Genomic DNA, 24,272 nt, shown 5'->3' with positions numbered 1-24,272 from the left:
AATAGCGGAGAGGGGATGTTTTATAACCAGCTGAGAGGGGGGACGTTTAAGGAGGCAAACAAACCAAAGTGGCCCACTTCCACAAGCTTCATTTAATTTATATTTAGCCTTCCATTCTCAGTAATTGAATGTATTATTTATTTTGGCCAGCAACTGCTGCATGTGGCCTTCAGAAAAACAACAACAGCCTTTTACGGTTTAGCACCACAGCACTTAGAGACTTGAGCAAAATCATCAGATAAATTATTAAGCATGAAGTGGGCTCCACATTCCTGCCCGCCCTGCTGCAGCTTAAAGTGCAGGGCAGGCAGAGGAGGAGTCCAGAGCCCTAACACAGGGGGCGCTGACTGCCCACATCCGGGTACCAGTCTGCTCTGATGCTACTTATCTCTGGGTGTGGACCGAGGGCATCCCAGCAGGGAAACTGTCTTTCCCAGCCCTCCTCCAACAGTTCTTGGGAGCAGCAAATCTTTATTTAGCTTAAGAATTTGTTTTGCTTTTTTGAAAACAAAAAATAGCATGAAGCAAGTTGGGAGAAGAAAGATCTAGGCTTGCAGGGCCTCCACGTGCAGCTCACAGCTCTGGTATCTGCAGCTCACAACCCATTCTTAATGTTACAGGTGACAACAAACTCAGGGAATCCCACATGGGTCTACTACTCCTGAACTTTTTAAGAGGGAACCAGTTTATAAGATTTAAAATTTCCTAACATTAATTTAATCTAATTAATTAAGCTAATCTAATCTTCATTTTGCACATCACTGGGGTTTTGGCAGTGGCTGTTAATTTTTGTTTTGTTTCCTGCAAACCCATCATCCTTAGCAAAGCAGGCACTAGGAGAAAGTTCCATGTTTACTGACAAATAATGAGGACATACCTGCTCTTGTGGGACTTGCAGTCCTCGTGGGGAAAGGGGGTGTCCAGACAATAAGTAAACAAACACACACAGTAGGAAAGCATCAGAACAAGGTAAATGCAATGAGGACAAGAGGAGGATGGCACGAGCGTGACTGGGGAGATGCAGCTACTTTAGCTAGAGTGGACAGGAAAGGACCCTGGAAGAGGTGAGGCTTGATTCTCATCTCTGGCCTAGTAATTTTAAAAAATGCAAATATCTGGGGGTGAGATCATTCTAGAAAGAGGGAACAGCAAGTGCAAAGGCTCTGAACTGGAAGACAGCTTAGTATGTTCAAAGAACAGAAAAAAGCCGGTGTGGCTAAAGCGTGGTGTAAGATGAGGACAGAAGGCCGGAAGGCACCAGACCACATAGGGACTTCAGCCAAGGCGTCTGGTTTAATCCCAAATGCGCTGGGAGGCTACTAGAGCGCCCAGGAGTCTACAGCAAAACCAAGCAGAGATTGAAAAGGTTCCTGTATAGCAATCATGTTTGAAGACTTTGGTGACACCGAGGCCTCAGTGGGAAGGACCCCAGCTTCCCACAGCGCTAACCCACCCACCAATGCACCCTTTGCTGACGTCCTTCCCTTCCCGGTCTCCCCTCCCCCTCACCCTACTGACACTCACTGGGATCGCCTCCTAAATAACCACTCGCATGATCCTGGTTCCAGGAGAGCTCTGTACCTCGTACAGAAACAGGTCTTGGGCAGAAATTTTTATACCTAATAGCAAGCTGTAGAGTCTTCATTCTCTACTGATTAGACTCTACACCTCTATCTCTGGGGTTTTAAACAAATGAACATTGAAAACAACAAATAAACTTGAATCTGCTGTGAATAAGCACTAACTTCTAAAACTCTCTAGGGATGTCTGAGCCACCTGACCTGGCCTGCCTGAGCCAGATTTAGGAAGGTCCTTACAGGAAATTACCCATGCTCTGTAATCTGTCTGACTCTATAAATGTGTGTGTGTCCGAGGTGCTTCCTACTAAAGAAACAGATTTAAAACTCATCACTTGTTGATCACTTCTTTCTTTCTTTCCTCCTTAAAGGATTCTCTCTACACACTCACACACACATATCCACATACTGCTGAGTCCGCTTTCCTAAGGAGCCAGGAAGTGTCTGAGAGCAGAGGAGAGGAGAGAGTGAGTGATGGGCTCACCTTGGGAGAGGCACTGGTTGGCCAAGGCCACCTGACCAGAATGCAGGTAGAGGTTGAGGCGGCTGAAGATTCCCACCAGGGAGGGAATGGTAATGAAGCAGTAGGCGACGCAGGCCTAGAAGAAAGGGGAGAAACGGCAGGTCACATGGCAATGCCATCACAATGGATTAATACTCTTGTTTTCATGCACCATATATTTTCAAGTAAAAACGCTAAAATAATTAATCTCCCCATTAGGAACCCCAATTTCTCCCCTTTGCTTCTGCTGTATCTGCCTCTTTGGGAGGAGGGAGAGGGGCAACCAAGGAGAGTAATGGTGTATGAAAAATAAATCCTCATCCATCGTCGCAGGAAGTAAATAGATAACACCTAATACTGATAAGTTAAAGAAGCGGCTGTTAAAACCAATTAGTTAAAAGATACATAGGTAATTTGAAGAAGAAGTTGCTAAAAAGAGTTTGAGGTGGTTGACTCTGAGGAGAGAGGTATACGGTGAGAAAGGGCAGGGCCGGGATGCTTATTTTTCACTGTAATCTTTTTAGTATGATTTTTTTTTAAAGCATGGATAGGTATCGCTTTGATAATATTTTGAGCAGCATACTCAAGAAACAAATTTCTTTCGAAGTTGGGAACTTATCAAGAGGGAAAAAAGGTACTAGGCCTTCCAGTTACAGGCACAAGCCAGAGATAGTTCAGCTGGCACACAAAATTGCAAATCCATTTCTCAACCACCTCCCCATAACATGTATCAAAATTCAGACTCCTTTGATCATTTCTTTTGAAAGCATTAAGAAAATTGATCAGTCAGAGATATGCAAGGAAAAATCCAGAAAATCAATACTAAACCACCTTTAATCATTTTCTGGGAATAGCAATTCAGAAACTTGCAAAAGAAACAGCCCACTGGAGTTCAAAGTCTGTGAGTCTTATCTTTAGAACATACCCGGACAAATGCAGCCGTCTTTCTGGAATGATTTCCTTTCATTACTTTTCTTGTTTCCATTGCCAACCGGTTCACACTCTAGATTAATCAGTAAAATAGAAATGGGAATGAAATGATGGCTGATTCAGATTAACATCTTCCAGAGAGATTTGGACATTAACTGCATACAAGTCAATGAAAACAAGCTAACCGGAACCAAGACGAGTTAGCACCAAACCCTGAAATGGCAAAGGGGTCATCAGGCCAGATTCAATCTCGGCTTGAGCAAACATCTCCAAGGGACACTCGCTGAGTTAAGTCATGCCTATCAACCGGCGTAATAAATGACCATTTTCTGGTTTAATGAATAGCTAGGGTTCACTTATTCCATTTCCAGAAATCCCACACACTAAGCTTAAGATCTTAGAGATCTTAACAGAAACCTCCAAAACCGGACGCAGACCATACAAAGTAGCTCTGCAACACTAACAATAACCATAAGAACAGTATAATAGCAGCCACAACATCACTTATAGAAAATCAGGTGCTGTTCTAGGAGCTATACGTTCCTAGTTCATTTAATCCTTATAAGTCTCTATATTTAGGTCTGAAGTTTAGTAATGCTACAAAATCTGATAACCAGCAGACAAATACATAAAAAGGTTGTTTTCCTTGAATTTACACGAAGCAATTCAAGGACCTTAGGGAATCTTTACACAAATATAAAAAGTTTGGACCTATGGTTCCCAAACTGTATACCATGACACCCCAGGGTGTGGCAGCAAAATCACAGGGGCACCACATTTTTTGGACAACCACAGCAAGGCTCAATGGTTGAACACTATGCAAAGCACTAGTGTGAGGGAGCTCATAGACCATGGTACATTCCTTGCAGTCATTTCATATCTTTGCAAAATTGGGGTTTTAGCAGATGCTGTGATAAAAAGCACTGTGCAAAAATTAATGTGGGGGAAAAAATCTATCTGGAAAGGGAGATAAAGTAGTGGGGTCCCATCTGATTCCAAGGTTTAAGAAGCTGTGCAGTGTCCGATAGATGCATATACTTTATTAGTAATTATGATGATTTAAGAATGGAATGAAAATACATTATTTTTCTTTCAATTTATGTATATTGTTGGTTCAGAGGGCTGTCAAGTTGTTAGGGCACAAATTCTTAAGTTGTTTGAACCTAATTTCTTAATAAACAGAACTGTTATTTCTTCCTTTTGGCCTAAGGGCACCAGGAAAAGTTACTGAAAGGCACCATGATCCAAGAAAGCTGGGACTCTGGTTAGGCAACAAGGCATTCTAATGAGGTTAGTATTTCTATAACTAAATAATCAATGCAACTCACTTAACTCTTTGCTGTTGGCACGCAGGAATGAGAATATGCAAATTTCAGAGAAAAAGAGGCCAATAAAACCACTCAAAGGCTTAAGCAAAGTTGCAGATGTTATTAACCTTTCAGAAAACACCTTTCATGCCTTGGGAACAGAAGCAATATGGGGCCAGAAGAATCCCAGATTAAAATTGGTGCGTGGCTCAGTGATCAATAAATATGTATTGAGAGAACACATGAATGAATGAAAATCCTTACATGAATCAATTGCACAAGAACAGGTTCCAGATTGCAAAACATCGACCTGGCCTCAACGTAAAAACTCAGCTGTTGTTCAAAATCACGGCCAAAGGACACCTAGAGTCAAGGAGAAAGATGCTGACGATGTTATCTCCATTGTGAGCACACAGTTGGAAAGCTTTTGCCTGAGCTTGTGGGGGCAGGGGAGGTGCTGTGATGACAAGTCACCAAAGATCCCACAGCTATAAATGGTGGCTATCTCAGTCGTATGTAAGCAAGCACACACATCCGTGCACTGGAATATACTAGACTTCACATTACTTCACCCAGCAGAGAGCGGAAACGTTACTATTACCACCTCATCTTCATGACACTGGCATTGTTGTAGAACACAAAAAGACCAAAGGGTATAAAACAGAATCTCAAAATGTAAAGAGGATTTCCCAGGCTAGAAGGAAACCACTGGAAAGGAAATGATGGAATTTTGTTTGTCAGCTGTGGCCTTTTCACAGAACACAGATTTGGTGATTGGGAGCCATTTGTCAGAGGGGTTCCCTCACAAGGGCCAAACATTTCTGCTTCCTGAAGGGGATTCCAACCTCGGCAGCTCACTGGTGGCTGCTAGAGCCATAGATGGATGTTTTTCCACCATTAAAAATCCCCTCTTCTCCTATTTCTTCAAATTTATGAACAGCTGGTTGGTAGGACAAACTTTACTGCTACAGCAATCATTTTTGTCTGGAGGAGGTTTAATGTCACAATTTCCATTATAGCTATCAGGTTTTGCATCTTATTTCCTCATATTCTTTTCCATTATAACTTGATGGCTTTCAGATAAACCCATAAAAGGATAAATACCACGTGATCAGCATATAACTCAAGGGAACGAGAGAGGCACCTGGTTAACAGTCATAGGTATTCAATACATAAAAAGGCTAATCCTGAATTTTCATCAAAATCGGTATTTTACCCATAGTTAAATTGACCCCTGCTGTTGAATGAGTCACATTTTCAAGGTGATTTTCAAAGTGATCTAGTTACTTTCATCTCAGTCAGCTTTTGTCTTGACTTTTCTATTCCAACAGCAGATACCGGCAGCAGTGGGTATTTTAGATTTGTGCCCTGAGAATTAAGGCGCAGGCTGTTCTGGCGGGGATGGACTGCTGGGTTACTCCCAAAGAAGCCTGCAACAATGCCTCCTGCTCTGCTTGTCCCTTTGCAGTGTCCCTGCAGACTCTTCCCACCCGAAGGTGGAGTCTGCTTCCCCCTCTTCCAGAGGGCCGGCCCTGGGACTTGCTTTGACCCACAGAATGAAGCAGGAAGCAGCACAGATCACTGGGTGATTTCCGAACCTCCAAAGGCCCTGCAGCTTCTGATTTCACCCTCACCACACAAGAGCTCATTGAGATGAGCGAATGATGAGAGAATGATGGAGAGAAAGAGGTCACATGGCCGGGCAATGAGCCACCCCAGCCAACAGCCACCACCAAGACCCCGGACACGTGCTCAAGGCTGTCCTGGATCCTCCAGCCCCAGTTCTGCCACACCGCCGACATCATACAGAGCGGCCTGGTTATCCAGCCAACCCACAGAATTGTAAGAATTAATAAAACACTGTTATTTTAAGCCACTAAGTTTGGGGTGAGTTGTTATACAGCACCGGGTAACTAGGACGAATGGAGAGTGAACACGTGGCGTTTCTCCCCCCCACCCCCGACCTGACGCCCACATTGTTTTCACCAGCATCTGATGAGCAGCACATCAGGTGCTTCAGGAAGCCCCTCCTCCAGGGAGTTCCCTGGTGGCCTGGGGCTTAGGATTCTGGGCTTTCACTGCCACGGCCCAGGTTCCATCCCTGGTCAGGGAACTGAGATCCCGCAAGCCGCACAGCACGGCCAAAAAAAATAATAAAAAAAGGAAAAAAACCTTTAAACTGAATTTATTACAAAGAAAAAAAAAAAGGAAGCCCCTTCTCCCACTCCTGGTCCATGGGATTCGGTTGCCCAGGTATGCCTGTCTCCCTAGCCTGGCCGATCAGTGTGTTCATCCTTTCTCACAGCAGCAATTTGCTGAGAGAGGAGCTGGTGATCCAGATTAATCCAAAGAGACTCAGCCCCAGGACTTCTGCCGGAGCCCTTCCGGCTGGGCTGCAGAGCTGGAAGGAATGGAAACCTGGAGCTCTTATGGGGGAGTGAGCCTGCCTGGGAAGGACGCCAAGAGAGACGAGCCACGAGCCAAAGACACACACATGGCAGGTCCTGACCACACCACAGAGACCCCAAGTCCAGCTGCGCCTTCTGAGAGGTCTCTTCCTGGACTTTATGTCACATCAGCCGGCAAGTCCCCGCCCACCCTCCCCTTTTTATTTTTTCCTTAACCCAGTTTGTCTTGGCTCTCCTTGCCCCCAGGGGAGTGCTGGCTAATATAAGTTGTTTTCTAATTTCATCTTATCTCAATAAAAATGAAAAGCACCAGGGAACATAATGTTAACTGCTTTCACCAGAGGAAGGATAAACAATTACATCACATTTCCAAGTGCACTGAAACTTCTTCCCCAATACTTACCATTTTTATAAATCCATTAATCAAATATGCCAGCATTCTTTTCTCATCCTCAAGAGTGAGTGCACTAAAATCAATAATTGTACATAATTAACATTGAGGTGATAAATGAAAGTTTCCAAAGGAAAAAAAAGTACTAGAAGTAAGCAACTTAACAGGTAAGAATATTTTGCATTTTCTAGATTTTAAAAAACTCCCATGTATGTGTTTCTTTTGATGAAAATATGTAACCTAAATTAACATAATTTAAATGTGTTCTAATTTCTCTCAAAGATGCTGTTTTCAAGATATATTTATTGACAGCAAAAGAGAAGGTAACTCTCTTCTTTGGAATTTGGATAGCAAGGTCCAACTTCAAATTTTGTATTTCAGAGAAATTTCATTCAACACTTTACTATAAGAAGCTTAAACATGTAGCAAAGTTGAAATTATACAGTGAACACCAATACACCCTACTATTATCATTTTACAGTATTTGCTTTATCATATAACTCTCCATTACTCTCTCCATCCATCAATCTACCTTATTTTGGAGATACAGCTTAAAGTAAATCACAGATCTCAGGTGTTTCTGTTTAATAGCAAATTTTGTATGAATATAAATGAAAAAATGTCAAGTCCTTATAGTTTTGATAATACATGTAAAGGTTTATAAATAGTTCTCCAAATTTATTTAAAAAAATTTTAAGAGCCAAAGACCAAGGCTCCTGTTTATTGGTTTGTTCTAAGGGAAAATAAGTCTGTATCGGCAAAGACTGCATACTGCCCTCCAATATGCAGTGTCCCCCTTCATTCTTTGAGACTTCATTCTTTGAGACATTCTTTCCCAAACTCCTTTGGAGCTAGGAGTAGTCACAAGACAGTTCTGGCCAGTGGGATGTGAATGCAAGTGATGTACGAGCCTCCCAAGTTGTGTCCCTAAAAGGAGGGTGCTGTCCTCCAATGCCTGCAGGCTGCAACATTGGTTGAGGACATGGTTGAGGTAAGTCACCTCCACCAGGAAGCAAGGACAACACCCCGGAGGGATAGCAGAGCAGTAAGACAAGAAACCTGGGTTCCTGGATGATGTTCTAAAGCAGAGCTACCTCACCCCCACATTTTGGCTTCACAATTCTCATAAGAGAAATACATCTTCTATTTCGCTTAGGCCAAAAACCAATGTCCTACTAATACAAGTACCTTTCTAAATGTTTTTTGTGCCTTTATTTCTATCTTTGTGCAACTAAAGTCTATCAGTTCCATTTATTATAAAAAGTCTGGATATTTTGATTTTGAAAACTACTTGTGAAGTTGAAAGCACAAAGTCATGAAATAAAGATTCTAAAATTCAGGGGGAAAAAAAAAAAGAATACAATTCATCTTTGTTGATGGTTAAGTTCCAAAACAATTTTCTCATTTCTTGTAACATTTTCCTGTGAATCAAGCTGCTGTGTTTAAAAATTCTTTGGGGACCAAAATTTCTGCCACAAATAAGCAGGAATTGCCTCAAGCACAGTCAAATGGAAACATGTAATAAAAAAGAAAAAAAGATAAGACAAATAAAACGAGAAAGCAAAGGAGATAATTTGGCTTTTGACCCAAAGGTAAGGCCCATGGGTAGGTCTGACCCTCAAGTATACTCAACAAACTAAAGTCCTTCATGTAAGGAATATAAGCAATTTTATTTGAATTTTAAGTAATTGGCTAATACTGAGAAAAAACTTAAAGGCTATGTTACTGGATGAGTGAACTCATTATTATACTATCTGCTGCTCTCAGAAATCTCCAGGAGACATGGAGTATGAGTTCACTTGGATGAAACCAGCCTTTTCCTCCCAACAGAAATCCCTTTGTAAAAACATCTGCCATCTCATTTTCTCAGGAAGGTTACCCCCAGCTCAGCCTCCCTTCTCCCCTGGACTGGAATGTCCTTGTTAACATGTATCTTAATAGACCCCATAAAATAATATTATTCACAGTGGCAGCTTAAAGCAGTAATTCCCTAATGTACTATTATGTGGCATTAAGACCCAATCCAGGCTCATTTCAGCCTTAAACATGGCTTACTTCACAGAGTCATGCATGGTCTTGCAAACGTGCAAAAGGGCGTTCAGAATGACGGGGTCCTTGGTGGGCTCTTGCTGATGCCTAGAAGACATTTAGAGATAACCGTAAAAGCCATGTCCACTGAGACCACAGAAAGCACAAATTTAGTTCTCATCTACGATACATATGTGAGAGGCAGTAAATTATCTGGTTGGCATTTAACATGGCCCAGATCACCAGCAATGGGCAATGATCTAGCTTTCTCTTAATTCTCCTTTAAATAACAAGTTTGCTCTTCTAACATATCGTAACTTCTCCTAACTACAAAATCGTGGTAAAACTGTTACATTTCCTAAGCCAGGCAAGGGGCAAATATGTTTTCTTACCGTGTTTCTTGAACTTCTAAAGTTGTCCAACAACCTGTCTATAACTGTGTTAAGTGCCAGGCAAAATTATTAATTTGGTTTCTCAAATAACATAAAAGGACATGCTCTTATAACAAATCTTTTTTTTTTTGGCCGTGCCACGCGCCATATGGGATCTTAGTTCCCCAAGCAGGGATGGAACCTACACCCCCTACAGTGGAAGCATGGAGCCTCTCTCTCTTTTTTTTTTAATATTTATTTATTTATTTATTTATTTATTTATCTATCTATTAGGCTGCATCGGGTCTTAGTTGTGGCACGCAGGATCTTCACTGCAGCATTCGGGATCTTTAGTTGCAGCATGCGGGATCTAGTTCCCCGACCAGGTATTGAACCTGGGTCCCCTAAATTAGAAGCGTGGAGTCTTACCCACTGGACCCCCGGGGAAGTCCCAACAAATCTTTATGTAAGTAAAGTAGGTATACTTGTTTCAAGCATATGGAATTAACCTTCTAGAAAGATAATACAAGGAAAGCTTAAAACATACATTCCAGCAACTTCTAACTCAATTTTCCAAACTCTGGTTACTTGAGTTCCATCTTAACATATTTTTTTAATCATATCTACATACTTAATATTTAAAGGGACTTTAACTTTTAACTTAACCTTGTCCTAAAGAATAATACATTTGAAGTCACTGATTAAACTAGTTATATATTATCTAACATACTTTAAAATAAATACACATTTTAAAATAAAAATAAAAATCTCTCTTCCATGTACCACCTGAAAGTATTTCATGTACCATCAGCAGTAGGCAGTTTTGGAAAAACGGATTTAATCAATAAAATGAAAGGAACTAAGCTGAAAACTGATCACAAATCTACACATTAAAGATAGAAACCTTTCTAGCTCTGGTATCTTGAGAAGAATGACTTTATCTTTTAAAATGACACTTCCTAAATAGTACATCAATAGATTGCTCCTTCCCAAATCACAGGAGTGAGATATGGGTGATGGTCAGGCTCTGTTAACATTTATTACTTTGTCTTCTTAAGCTAATTATAAACTTTTATCATGACTGCTCCTTTTAATGTGGTTTTTCTCTCAATGTTATTTTAGGTATAAATATATCACTATATCACAGGCCCTCAAAATGCATAAATTGATTTCTCATCAACAGGTTTCACAAGGGCAGCAGGAATTGAAGCTTCTGATTACATCATGTTACACTTACTTGATAAAAACTTCCATGATGCATTTGCAAACCTCCACCCGCACACTCTCTTTTTGGAACATGTCCAGAAATGGCAGAAATTTTTCCTAAAAAAAAAATTATAAAAGCACTCTACCTGCGATTTACACAAGTTACCGGAAGGAATCTGTGAGTTACTTTTTCTTTGAAGGGCAATACAGAGGAAGAGTTGTTCATCTTTCTGAGGCAGATCTGATCAGGACTCATGTGAAAGCAAGGAGAAAACTCTGGGGATTTTAAAACTATTACTATTAAAACAAACTGCGCATGCCCAAGGACCAGGGCTGGGGCCAGTTAACATTTTGGCGAATCATCTGGACAACCTTTAGATGAGCATAAGCTCTTCTTGGTAGCAGAAGGCAAGGGAGGCTTCAATCTTTTAATGATTGTATAGAGGAACAGAGAAAGAAGAGTCAGAGTTGTTCAGAGCGGCTTCTGCAACCTGACTCCTCACTCAGTGGCTGTGTGACCTTAAGCAAGTTACTCCACCTCTTCCAGCATCAGTTTCCTCATCTGTAAAGTGGGACTCATTACTACTCCTGCCTTCCCAGTGGTGTTCTGAAAATGATCTGAGGCAATCCATGTAAAGTCAATAGAAAAGATCAACAAAACTAAAAGGTGGTTCTTTGAAAAGATAAACAGAATTGATAAACCTTTAGCCAGACTCATCAAGAAAAAATGGGAGAGGGCCCAAATCAGTAAAATTAGACATGAAAAAGAAGTTACAACTGATACCACAGAAATACAAAGAAGCGTAAGAGACTACTACAAGGGCTTCCCTGGTGGCGCAGTGGTTGAGAATCTGCCTGCTAATGCAGGGGACACGGGTTCGAGCCCTGGTCTGGGAAGATCCCACATGCCGCGGAGCAGCTGGGCCCGTGAGCCACAACTACTGAGCCTGCGCGTCTGGAGCCTGTGCCCCGCAACGGGAGGGGCCGCGATAGTGAAAGGCCCGCGCACCGCGATGAAGAGCGGTCCCCGCACCGCGATGAAGAGTGGCCCCCACTTGCCGCAACTAGAGAAAGCCCTCGCACAGAAACGAAGACCCAACACAGCCATAAATAAATAAATAAATAAAATAAAATAAAATAAAAAAAAAAAAAAAAAAAGAGACTACTACAAGCAACTATATGCCAACAAAACAGACAATCTAGAAGAAATGGAAAAATTCTTAGAAAGGTACAATCTCCTAAGAGTGAACCAATAAGAAATAGAAAATATAAAACAGACCAATTACAAGTACTAAAATTGATCTGTGATTAAGAAACTCCCGGGCTTCCCTGGTGGTGCAGTGGTTAGGAATCCGCCTGCCAATGCAGGGGACACGGGTTCGTGCCCTGGTCCGGGAAGATCCCGCATGCCGCGGAGCGGCTAGGCCCATGAGTCACAGCTGCTGAGCCTGCGTGTCTGGAGCCTGTGCTCCGCAATGGGAGAGGCCGCGACAGTGAGAGGCCCGCGCACCGCAATGAAGAGTGGCCCCCGCTCGCCACAACTGGAGAAAGCCCTTGCACAGAAACTAAGACTCAACAAAGCCAAAAATAAATAAATAAATAAATAAATAAATAAAAAAAGAAACTCCCAACAAACAAAAGTCCAGGACTAGATGGCTTCACAGGCAAATTCTATCAAACATTTAGAGAGGAGTTAATAAACTATTCCAAAAAATTAACTCATTCTATGAGGCCACCATCACCCTGATACCAAAATCAGACAAAGATACCATCAAAAAGAAAATTACAGGCCAATATCACTGATGAACATAGATGCAAAAATCCTCAACAAAATATTGAATACTAGCAAACTGAATCCAACAGTACATTAAAAAGATCATACACCATGAACAAATGGGATCATTATCCCAAGGATGCAAGGATTTTTCAATATCCACAAGTCAATCAGTGTGATACACCACATTAATAAATTGAAGAATAAAAACCACTATGATCATCTCGATAGATGCAGAAAAAGCTTTTGATAAAATTCAACATCCATTTATGATAAAAACTCTCCAGAAAGTGGGTATAGAGGGGACCTACCTCAACATAATAAATGCCATATATGACAAACCCACAGCTAACATCATACTCAATGGCGAAACGCTGAAAGCATTTCCTCTAAGATCAGGAACAAGACAAGGATATCCACTCTCACCACTTTTACTCAACATAGTTTTGGAAGTCCTAGCCACACCAATCAGAGAAGGAAAAGAAACAACAGGAACCCAAACTGGAAAAGAAGTAAAACTGTCACTGTTTGCAGATGACATGATACTATACATAGAAAACCCCAAAGACGCTACTGGAAAACTACTAGAGCTTGCTCATCAATGAATTCGGTAAAGTTGCAGGATACAAAATTAACACATAGGGATCTGTTGCATTTCTATACACTAACAATGAAAGGTCAGAAAGAGAAACTAAGGTAACAATCCCATTTACCATTGCATCAAAAAGAATAATATGCCTAGGAATAAACTTACCTAAGCAGGCAAAAGACCTGTACTCCAAAAACTTTAAGATGCTGATGAAAGAAATTAAAAATGACACAAACAAATGGAAAGATATATACCATGCTCTTGGATTGGAAGAATCAATGTTGTCAAAACAACTATATTACTCAAGGAAACCTACAGATTCAATTCAATTCCTATCAAATTACCAACTGCATTTTTCACAGAACTAGAAAAAAAATTTAAATTTGTGTGGAAATACAAAAGACCCGAATATCCAAAGCAATCTTGAGAAAGAAAAATGGAGCTGGAGGAATCAGGCTCCCTGACTTCAGACTATACTACAAAGCTACAGTAATCAAGTCAGTATGGTACTGGCGCAAAAACCGAAATACAGATCAATGGAACAGGATAGAAAGCCCAGAGATAAACCCATGCACATAGGGTCAATTAATCTACAAAAAAGGAGGCAAGAATATACAATGGAAAAAAGACAGTCTCTTCAATAAGTGGTGCTGGGAAAACTGGACAGCTACATGTAAAAGAATGAAATTAGAACATTCTCTAACACCATACACAAAAATAAACTCAAAACAGATTAAAGACCTAAACATAAGACCAGATACTAAAACACTTCTAGAGGAAAACATAGGCAAGACACTCTCTGACATAAATTGCAACAATATCTTTTTGGATCTGTCTCCTACAGTAATGGAAATAAAAACAAAAATAAACAAATGGAACCTAATTAAACTTAAAAAGCTTTTGCATAGCAAAGGAAACAATAAACAAAACAAAAAGACAACCTACAGAATGGGAGAAAATATTTGCAAATGATGTGACTAACAAGGGATTAATCTTCAAAATATACAAAACAGCTCATACAGCTCAGTATCAAAAAATCAACCCAATCAAAAAATAAGCAGAAGATCTAAAATGACATTTCTCCAAAGAACATGTATAGATGGCCAAAAGGCACATGAAAAGATGCTCAACATTGTTAATTATTAGAGAAAGGCAAATCAAAACTACAATGATGTATCACCTCACACCCAACAGAATGGCCATAATCAAAAAGTCTACAAATAATAAACGCTGGAGAGGGTGTGAAGAAAAAGGAACTCTCCTACAGTGCTGGTGGGAATGTAAATTGGTACAGACACTATGGAGAACAGTATGGGGGTTCCTTAAAAAACTAAAAACAGAGCTACCATATGATCCAGCAATTCCACTCCTGGGCATATATCCAGAGAAAAACATAATTCGAAAAGACACATGTACCCCAATAGCAGCACTATCTACTACAGCCAAGATGTGGAAGCAACCTAAGTGTCCACTGACAGATGAATAGATAAATAAGATGTGGTGCGTATGTATATATGTACACACACACACACACACACACACACACACACACACACACACACACACACACACACAATGGAATATTACTCAGCCATAAAAAAGAATGAAATAATGCCATTTGCAACAACACGGATGGACCTAGAGATTATCATACTAAGTAAAGTAAGCCAGACAGAGAAAGACAAATATCATAGGATATTGCTTGTATGTAGAATCTAAAAAAAGGATACAAATGAACTTATTTACAAAACAGAAATAGACTCACAGACATAGAAACTTATGGTTACCACAGGGGAGTAGGGGAGAAGGATAAATTAGGAGTTTGGGATTAAAATATACACACTACTATATATAAAATAGATAACCAACAAGGACCTACTATATAGCACAGGGAACTATACTCAGTATCTTGTAATAACCTATAATGGAAGAGAATGTAAAAAAAGAATATATATTTATATATACATATAACTGAATCACCTTACTGTACACCCGAAACTAACACAACATTGTAAATCAACTGTATTTCAATAAAAATTAAAAAAAAAAAAAAAGTTCTAGCACAGTGCTTGGGGCGTGGCAAAAGTCCAATAAATAACAGCCTTTATTATTAAATAAACAAAAGCTTACAGTCCTGTGAGAGTACTGGAAATGGAAGCAGGAAGAGGGAAAAGGAAAGTTGAGGGCAGGGCAGAGAGTGTTACTACACAGAGAATCACCTAGATTGGTATGTGACCAGGGCACTGCAGCAAATGAGAAGGGTGTCACAGGATATTTTAAATTTTTGAGGGAAATATAAGAAATCTCAACTCTGTCAGACACTGAGACAACTATTAGCTTGATGTATATCATAGTTTCAACATTAGATTGTGTGATAAAAAGCAGGTACCCTGCGAAAATCAATGAGGAAGAGGATGTCCAATTTGATTCCAAGGTTTGAGAAGTTGTGTGATACCCAGTAGGTGCACATATCCCATAGTAAGTAATGAAAGAAATAAAGACAATATTTTTCTATCAGTCTATGTGTATTATTTTCTCAAGTGCTGCTTAAGTTGTCATGACATAAATATTTAAATTGTTTAAACCTTACTAGTTTTTTTTAATAAAAAAAGGAACTGTTAAGTATTTCTCTTGGTCTAGGACACCATGAAAAAATTATTGAGACACTAAAGGAACCTCTGAGTCAGATACAAATTTCCAAAGATAGTTAAGGAAAGTTACTTACCACTGAAAAAAGAACGGAGAAATCATGGAAGTGTGCAATTACTTTCTTAATTATTGACTGAAGCTGCAAAACAAAATGAAAAACACATCTTTAATAAAATTTCGATATTTTTAAAAAGGCATACCCTGCCCATAGTTTGCAATCACAGTTACAATAAGGGAAACCTGGATTACACAAGGAACAGGGAATTACTGGGTTAGGTTAAACCTAGTCTCAATCTGAGTTTGCCCATCTTACTCTAGTCTTGGAGAAACAACTTGGCCTCAGTCTCCTCTTCTGTAAAACTGGAGAGCAAAGCAGTATCTCGCTCATTGTGAGGATTAAATGGGATGGTTTGCTTACAGTGTTTAGAGCAATGCCTGCCCTTCAAAGCTCTCTGTTCAAATCAGGTATGAATATTCAAGAGGTGGGCAAACGTTTTCTATACAGGGCCATACAGTCACCACAACTATTCAACTCTGCTGTTGTAGCTGGAAAGCAGTCACTGACAATGTGTAAACAGAGGGGTGTGGCTGGGTTCCGATAAAAGTTTATTCACAACAGGTTGTGGGCTACATGGGCCGTGGTTTACAGATCCCTAATCTAGCCCATGGTGGTCCTGTGTTTTCTGACTACTTCAGTGGAGAGGCACTGGACTGAGTTTGTCAGTGGGGTCAAAGGCCATGGCATTACCCAAGGATGGTGGCACAGTCTGTGAGGTCTGTCCTAGATGGCCAGGTACTGATGTCCACCACCCCTCACCCTGACATGCACAGAGTCCTGTTCATAGTGCCTTGGCACTGGAGAACCAAGGAGGCACTTTCTCTAAATAAAATATAAACCCCGGCCAGGAGCGACGACTACCCCCATGTCCTGCCTGCCGACAGCCACACACAATGGGATGTCACTCTAGGCCTTGCTTCAGACATTGCAAGGAAAACCAGCCCTATTTGGATCACCAGCAAAACTACTGCCATTGAGAAGCTACCCAGGACTGAAGCCGTGTGGCTGACAGGGTCTTGGTGTTCCGGCTGGGTGTCCGGCCTGAGCCTCTGAGATGGGAGAGCCGAGTTCGGGACACTGGACCACCAGAGACCTCCCGGCTCCACGTAATATCAAAAGGTGAAAGCTCTCCCAGAGATCTCCATCTCAATGCTAAGACCCAGCTCCACTCAACGACCAACAAGCTCCAGTGCTGGACACCCTGTGCCAAACAACTAGCAAGACAGGAACACAACCCCACCCATTAGCAGAGAGGCTGCCTAAAATCATAATAAGTTCATAGACACCCCAAAACACACCACCAAATGTGGTCCTGCCCACCAGAAAGACAAGATCCAGCCTCATCCACCAGAACACAGGCACCAGTCCCCTCCACCAGGAAGCCTACACAACCCACTGAACCAACCTTAGCCACTGGGGGCAGACACCAAAAACAACAGGAACTACGAACCTGCAGCCTGTGAAAAGGAGAACCCAAACACAGTAAGTTAAGCAAAATGAGAAGACAGAGAAATACGTAGCAGATGTAGGAGCAACGTAAAAACCCACCAGACCAAACAAATGAAGAGGAAATAGACAGTCTACCTGAAAAAGAATTCAAAGCAATGATAGTAAAGATGATCCAAAATCTTGGAAACAGAATGGAGAAAATACAAGAAAGGTTTAACAAGGACCTAGAAGAACTAAAGAGCAAACAAACAATGATGAACAACACAATAAATGAAATTAAAAATTCTCTAGAGGGCTTCTGTGGTGGCGCAGTGGTTGAGAATCTGCCTGCCAATGCAGGGGACACGGGTCGAGCCCTGGTCCGGGAAGATCCCACATGCCGCGGAGCAACTAGGCCCGTGCGCCACAACTACTGAGCCTGTGCTCTAGAGCCTGCGAGCCACAGCTACTGGAGCCCACGTGCCGCAACTACTGAAGCCCGCGCACCTAGAGCCCATGTTCCACAACAAGAGAAGCCACCGCAATAAGAAGCCCGCGCACCGCAACAAAGAGTAGCCCCCGCTCGCCGCAACTAGAGAAAGCCCACGCGCAACAACGAAGACCCAACACAGCCAAAACTAACTAAATAAATAAATTTATTAGAAAAAAAAAGAATATGTAACTAATTTTCTTATACTAAGTGAGCCCAGAAATCACTTGATCATAGGCAATAAGTGCCAGAACATCACATTATTAAATAAAAAATAAAATCTTAATTAGGTTTGAAGTTACTTTATAGTAAGTGATCCTGAGCTGGATTCTGTACTAGAGGGGAAAAAAATCTGCTATTAAGGACATTGAGTCCACTGACAAAACTGGAATATGGACTGTGGAGTAGGTAAAAGTAATATATTAACATTAAATTCCCTGACGTTGATAACTAAACTGTGGTTATAAAGGAGAATGTCCTTGTTCTTAGGAAATACTCACTGAACTCTTTAGAGGCAAAAGTGGCATGATGTATGCAATTTATACTCAACTGTTTTTTAAAAAATTTACATACGTATGTATGAATATATGTCTCTGTGTGTGTGTGTGTGTGTATGTACACACATAATGATAATGATAAAGTAAACATGGAATCTCTTAACAGCTGGTGAATCTGGGTAAAAAATAATGGGAGTTCTCTGAGCTATTCTTTTAACTTTCCAATAAAGTTTGAATTTATTTCCAAATAAAAAGTTAGCTTAACTGAAAAACATAGGCATCTTACTTACTGATGCCAAGCAGGGCTTTCCACATCACACCTCACTGAATCCTCACAACCATTCTGAGGAGGACTATTATTATCCCCATTTTACAGGTGAGAAAACTGAGGCACAACAAGACTAAGTAACTGATTAAAGGGCACATGGCTAAGACATGGCAAAGCTAGGATTCAAACCCAGGATTATCTGACTTTACAGCCTGACCCATGCAACATACCTATTTAATTCAACAGAATAAAATTCCTAACGGTGTGGAAATGAGAAATGAAAATCTGTCACCTGAGGGTAGGAGTCTTCAAATGCACGATCTGGAGTCATGTGCTTGATGACATCGGCCAAAACAGTATTCACCTCTCGTTTCTAAGTGGGGAAAAAAAGTCAAACCTGTATTAGACACTGAACGGTAGTCACTGACCATTTTTCTGGTAGAAAGAACTAATATTTTCAGAATATAGCACACACCGTTCAGGAAGTAGTTTCAACTACGCTGCTGAAAATAATGTAAGGGGGGAAATCCCACCCATACCACAGCCCTAAAGGTGGCTACGTCTGCACCAAGTCAGGACTAAAACACGGTTCTCAAAGGTTCCTGTCCCAGCTTTCTCTGAGTGCTGGTGAAATTCAATGTGCCACTTTCTGCCTGCCAGTCCCAGGCCCCTCCCCAAGAGCTGCAGAGAGCAGCGAAGCACCGTGGGAAGAGCACAGACTGAACCCTTACAAGCTGGGTGACCCAATGCCCACTTCACTTTTGTCAGCTGTATCAGGGGTCAGCCAACCAGCCCAGCACCTATTTTCATACAGTCCAGGCGCCAAGAATGATTTTTACATTCAAACCAAAAGAATAATAATATTTGGTGACAATGAAAATTATATGAGATTCAAATTTCAGCATGCATAAATAAGGTTTACTAGAACACAGCCATGCTCACTCCTGTATGGTCTACAGCTGCTTTCATGATACAGTGGCAGAGTTGGGCACTTGTAACAGAGATCATATGGTCCACAAGGCCTCAAATACAGAAAAAAGTGGACTTCTACAGAAAAAGTGTGCTGACCTCTGGTCTATATAACTGGAACAGTGACACTTCCTGGCAAGGTCACTATGAAGCTGTGCAGCTTACAGGTAAATTGCCTGGCACATAGCACGCTATCTAAATAGTTGCCATTATGTACTCTCTCATTTAATGCTCATTAAACTCCCCAGCATGCAGACTTCCCTGGTGGTCCAGTGGTTAAGACTCCGCACTACCAATGCAGAGGGCCTGGGTTCAATCCCTGGTCAGGGAACTAGATCCCGTATGCCACAACTAAGAGCCTGCGTGCCGCAACTAAGACCGGGCGCATCCAAATAAATAAATACATACATAAATAATTAAATATTTTTTAAAAAACCTCCCCATCATAAATAAATAGATATTTAATAAAAAAAAAAAACACTCCCCATCATGGACATCATTATCCCCATGAAAAGTTAAGTGGCTAAGCAGCTTAGCCAGGGTCACAGAGCTAAAAAAATCTGACAATGGCACTAAAAGGTACCAAAGCTTCTTGGAGAAAGAGCTGATTCCAAATCTAAGATAAGAAAAATACAAGGGAGGCTGGAGCATCTTATAATAGAAAGCAAGGAAGGCATCAAAGACTACAAAGAATGTGTCAGGACTCAGAAGCCAACCTGAAAAAGCAACCACTGGACAAAAATGGGACAACTGAGCATCAGTAAGAATAATACAATTGCAGTGATTGATACATATCAAATATGTTTCAATTCGTGAGTTCCTACAGATACCAACAGCAACTACTACTCACTGGTCACCTTTGGGGATGCTGGGGAATTGACTCTTTAATCTAAAAACCAGTAAGTAACAGGGACAAAAATGAGCATCTTGCCTTTTCTGTACAAACTGTACCTCAGGGTAACCAAATACGTGGAGCGAAGAGGTTCTCTTCAGGCCAGTATTCTAGCTAACAAATAAAGGAGAAATGATAACTCCGAATGTCACCATTTTGCAACCCATGATAAACCATGAGATGAATGCGCTTCAGTGGCCACTCACGTCACGGAGAGACAACCAGATACCATGAGCCTCCCAGGAGAAGCACCATACCAGCACCCAGGGTGCCAAAAAGTCAGATCTGAAGCTGATGAAGTCTCCTGTCTCCAGAACTAACTGCCGATTTATAGGAAATACTGGAGGCAGAAGAGCATGTTTAATCACCACCACAGGCATACATCTGGCCAATCGAGACTGGGAAACTCTACAGGACAAAGGACCCAATTTCTTCAACAAATAAATAATAGAAAAAAAAAAAAAGGGAAAGGAACAGGGAGGGAGGGAGAGAAAGAGAGGGGAAGAGAGAGGGAACTTACAGATTAAAAGAACTCTAATTTAAGTTTTTACAACGTATAGACCCTATTTTAATCCTGATTGAACAAATAAACCGTAAAAAACTTATGAGACAATTGGGGAAATCTGAAAATTTATCGATTTTTAATGGTATTAAAACATTATTAATTTTATTAGTTACAATAATGTATTGAGATTTTGTTTCAGAAAAGTGAATTCTATTTTAGAGATATGTGCAGAGATACTGACAGCTGAAACACGGTGATTGAGCTGTGCCTCAAAATAATCCAAGGGTGGGGAGAAAAGGTAAGGACACGAAACAAGACCTGTCATAAGTTGATCATTTCTGGGTGATAAGTACAAGGGAGATCATATGTTTGAAGTTTCCATAATAAAACAAAAATTGGACAAAAGAAAGAAAATTAACAGACCAACACTTACATAATGCTCAAAACGAGGCAAAACCCATTTCTGGAGTTAGAGACCAGATGGTGCCTACCTTCAACTTCCAAGGCTGTGACTGGGAGGAGAGTATGGGGGGCTTCAGGGTGGGGTGGGGAGTTATTTCCTATTTCTTGATCTGGACCATGATTACATGGGTGTATTTTGTGAAGATTCATTATACAGCAAACTTACGATATATATGCTTTTCTTCATGTAGGCTAAACTCCGATTTTTTTTAAGTTGATTAAAATAAACACCTGGCAACAGGATTTGAAACCACTTCTACCCGCTTCTAAAGTCTCTGCTCAAAAAAAAAGTCTCTGCTCATTGACAAAACCAGTATTTCCCAAACTGGGGTTCTAGTTTGGGCCTAGGAAAAGAAATATCTTTGGGGCTTCCCTGGTGGCGCAGTGGTTGAGAGTCTGCCTACCACTGCAGGGGACACGGGTTCGAGCCCTGGTCTGGGAAGATCCCACATGCCACGGAGCAGCTGGGCCCGTGAGCCACAATTGCTGAGCCTGTGCGACTGGAGCCTGTGCTCCGCAACAAGAGAGGCCACGATAGTGAGAGGCCCGCGCACCTCGATGAAGAGTGGCCCCCGCTTGCCACAACTAGAGAAAGCCCTCGCACAGAAATGAAGACCTAACACAGCCATAAATTAATTAATTAATTATTTTTTTTTTAAAAAGTATCTTTGTTTGCTTAGAAAAAAATTAAATTACATGCAAATCAAATATGTTTGGAAAATGCTGCTGACTAGACTCCCATGGAAAGTCCCAATATACTTTAACAATAAGGATCTACGGTGTATTATGGTGAAAAAACCTGCTTAACTTTGTATAATGCAGCATTTCCCAAACTTACACGTGAGTGTGGAACACTTTTGTTATAGGTCACGTATTAATGCTCCATCACACTATACCATAAAGGATGCAATTTTCATAAATTAAGAATAATTACCATCATAAAATACCTAAATGTCTAAGCTAGACTTATTCACAATTACGAACATGAAAAAAATATACAGTAATTCTTTCAAAAACAATACCACAGCACACATACCGTGAAATGTTTGCAGGTGTACTCTACCCACACTTCGGCACAATTAATGTAGTCCTACAAAGAAAAAGTAAAAATGTCTTTACCATAAGAATGCCACGATTGACCTTATGGCAAAAGCTCATCGTGTACAAAACCCTTCAAGGGCTTTGAAAACTAAGAGTTGGTAAGTGATGGGGATTTCAAGAGTGGTTCATGTACAGAAAACTCTGGCCCACTGATAGATTTTACCCTGAGAGGTGACGTGGGAAAACATAAGTTGCCTGAAACTAATTAGACTGTCATTCCAGAATTGCTACCTGGCCCAAGACAGAAATCTGGGAAGCTCTGCCATGCCCGGAGAATGGGAAGAACCAAAGGGCAGTGGAGATAACAGTGGGGAGACCTCATCACACCTCAGTGGAGACAATGACCACAGATCTGGTTGAAAATTCAAGTAGTGATTACGATGTGACTTTTGAATGTTCTGAGAAAAAACAGGCCTCCTGCCTTTAAAAACAAACTGTTTGTCCTAGAGAGGGGTGATGTATATAAGTTGTAAAAAGGTTAAGAAAGCACAAAGGTTTTAGGTAAGAAAGGATGTGTTAGATTCAAGTAGGAGAGACAATGAGATGGCTAGGGAAATGGCAATGACCAACTTGGTAAGGCTGTCTGCCCCAGAAAATATGCACGTGGGAAAAAATTGTCAAGGAAAAACAGAGTCTGCAAGTATACTTTTTCTGTTCCGACACTTCAAGGAAAAGAAAGAAGAAATGGGGAGGGGAGAAAACGATTATCTCATTCACACAAGAAAAGCCAGGGACGTTCTAAAGTCCAACAGGAATGCTAAGGTGGACTTAACGAGGAGAGTGTGAAGTTAAAGACTGGAGAAAACTGTTATTACGAGCTTTTGATGCAAGGTTGCTTTGAAGCACTGAAGTACAGGCACCAGAGGCCCAGAGGTTTTTGACTTAAATATCCTAAATAAGCTGTTTTCATTAGCCAATCAGAGTTAAGTTAAATAGAGAATTTCAACAGCTAGAGTTTAGTGAGAATTTTGCTGAACTTAAGATAGATATACGATTTTGTAAAAAAGTTTCTAATTTTTCTAAATTATACTGTTCTTAATACACTATCATAAATGTGGTGATTAGCAAGGGGTTTATAACTGGGCTCACTTTAATATTTCCTTCTCAATAAATGATCAAATCAAATGCCACATATTCACTTATTCTCTGTGTTATGGTCTGAATGTTTGTACCCCCCCAAAACGCATATGTTGAAATCCTAGCCCCTGATGTGATGGTATTAGGAGGTGAGGCCTTTGGCAGTGGTTTAGGTCATGAGGGTGGAGCCCCCCTGATTGGAATTAGTGCCCTTATAAAAGGGACCCTAGAGAGGTCTCTTTCCCTCTTTCTGTGATGTGAGGAGGAGAAGCTGGCAGTCTGCAACCTAGAAGAGGGTCCTCACCAGAACCCAACCATGCTGGCCACCTGATCTTGTACTTCCAGCCTCCAGAAATGTGAGAAATGAATTTCTATTGTACATAAGCCACATGATCTATCATATTCTGTTACAACAAACTAAATGAACAAGGACATGCTGCTAGTAGAAGGAACAGTGCAGGGTGTGGTGAAGTTTGGCCACAAAGACAGCCAATAGCATTTCCCTAGTGGCAGCCACATAAATTGCTGGCATGCTGCCTAAAAGGACAGTGAGGCATAAAACCCAAACCTACAGCATGATGACCAGCACTACATGCATTACAGCAACTAACATCAGTTGGTCCATCTTCCCAAGACTTCCTGCGTCAGAAGTATGGGGATAAAGAGGCTTCAGCTGTCCGTTCAAGGGAAGGAAACTGGAATTCCCTTTTGCTAATCACTGGCTTGACTACTGATCTTCAATTTAGGAATATCTCAATAAATTGGTTTTTTCAAATCCAAATACAACTTGACC

General features: G+C 40.9%; 1 protein-coding gene, 1 long non-coding RNA gene and 1 other non-coding gene across 5 annotated transcripts in view; 2 read left to right on the top strand and 1 right to left on the bottom strand.

Annotated features, from left to right (window-relative positions):
• Positions 1 to 24,272, bottom strand: part of VPS35L (VPS35 endosomal protein sorting factor like) — a 121,236-nt gene that overhangs the window by 37,312 nt on the left and 59,652 nt on the right. For all 3 annotated transcript variants that reach the window (XR_005016440.1, XM_036825577.1, XM_036825576.1), the window contains exons 18-26: positions 22,338 to 22,391; positions 18,766 to 18,846; positions 15,809 to 15,871; positions 10,752 to 10,837; positions 9,171 to 9,251; positions 7,128 to 7,191; positions 4,581 to 4,679; positions 3,005 to 3,082; positions 2,062 to 2,176 (exon numbers count right to left, since the gene is read on the bottom strand). Coding sequence is in view for 2 of the 3 variants with exons in the window: in XM_036825577.1 (XP_036681472.1) it covers positions 2,062 to 2,176; positions 3,005 to 3,082; positions 4,581 to 4,679; positions 7,128 to 7,191; positions 9,171 to 9,251; positions 10,752 to 10,837; positions 15,809 to 15,871; positions 18,766 to 18,846; positions 22,338 to 22,391 (721 nt within the window). In the remaining variant the exon portion in view is untranslated. The remainder of the gene's footprint in view (positions 1 to 2,061; positions 2,177 to 3,004; positions 3,083 to 4,580; positions 4,680 to 7,127; positions 7,192 to 9,170; positions 9,252 to 10,751; positions 10,838 to 15,808; positions 15,872 to 18,765; positions 18,847 to 22,337; positions 22,392 to 24,272) is intronic.
• LOC118881121 lies at positions 4,720 to 23,831 on the top strand. The gene is made up of 3 exons (XR_005016442.1): positions 4,720 to 4,731; positions 14,531 to 14,532; positions 23,745 to 23,831. It is a non-coding gene; the product is annotated as an uncharacterized LOC118881121 (long non-coding RNA).
• TRNAG-ACC lies at positions 19,701 to 19,773 on the top strand. The gene has a single exon. It is a non-coding gene; the product is annotated as a tRNA-Gly (tRNA).

The sequence above is a fragment of the Balaenoptera musculus genome, chromosome 15 (assembly GCF_009873245.2).
Source record: "Balaenoptera musculus isolate JJ_BM4_2016_0621 chromosome 15, mBalMus1.pri.v3, whole genome shotgun sequence".
In the NCBI taxonomy this organism is placed as follows: domain Eukaryota; kingdom Metazoa; phylum Chordata; class Mammalia; order Artiodactyla; family Balaenopteridae; genus Balaenoptera; species Balaenoptera musculus.
This window is presented reverse-complemented; position numbering and strand designations above follow the sequence as displayed.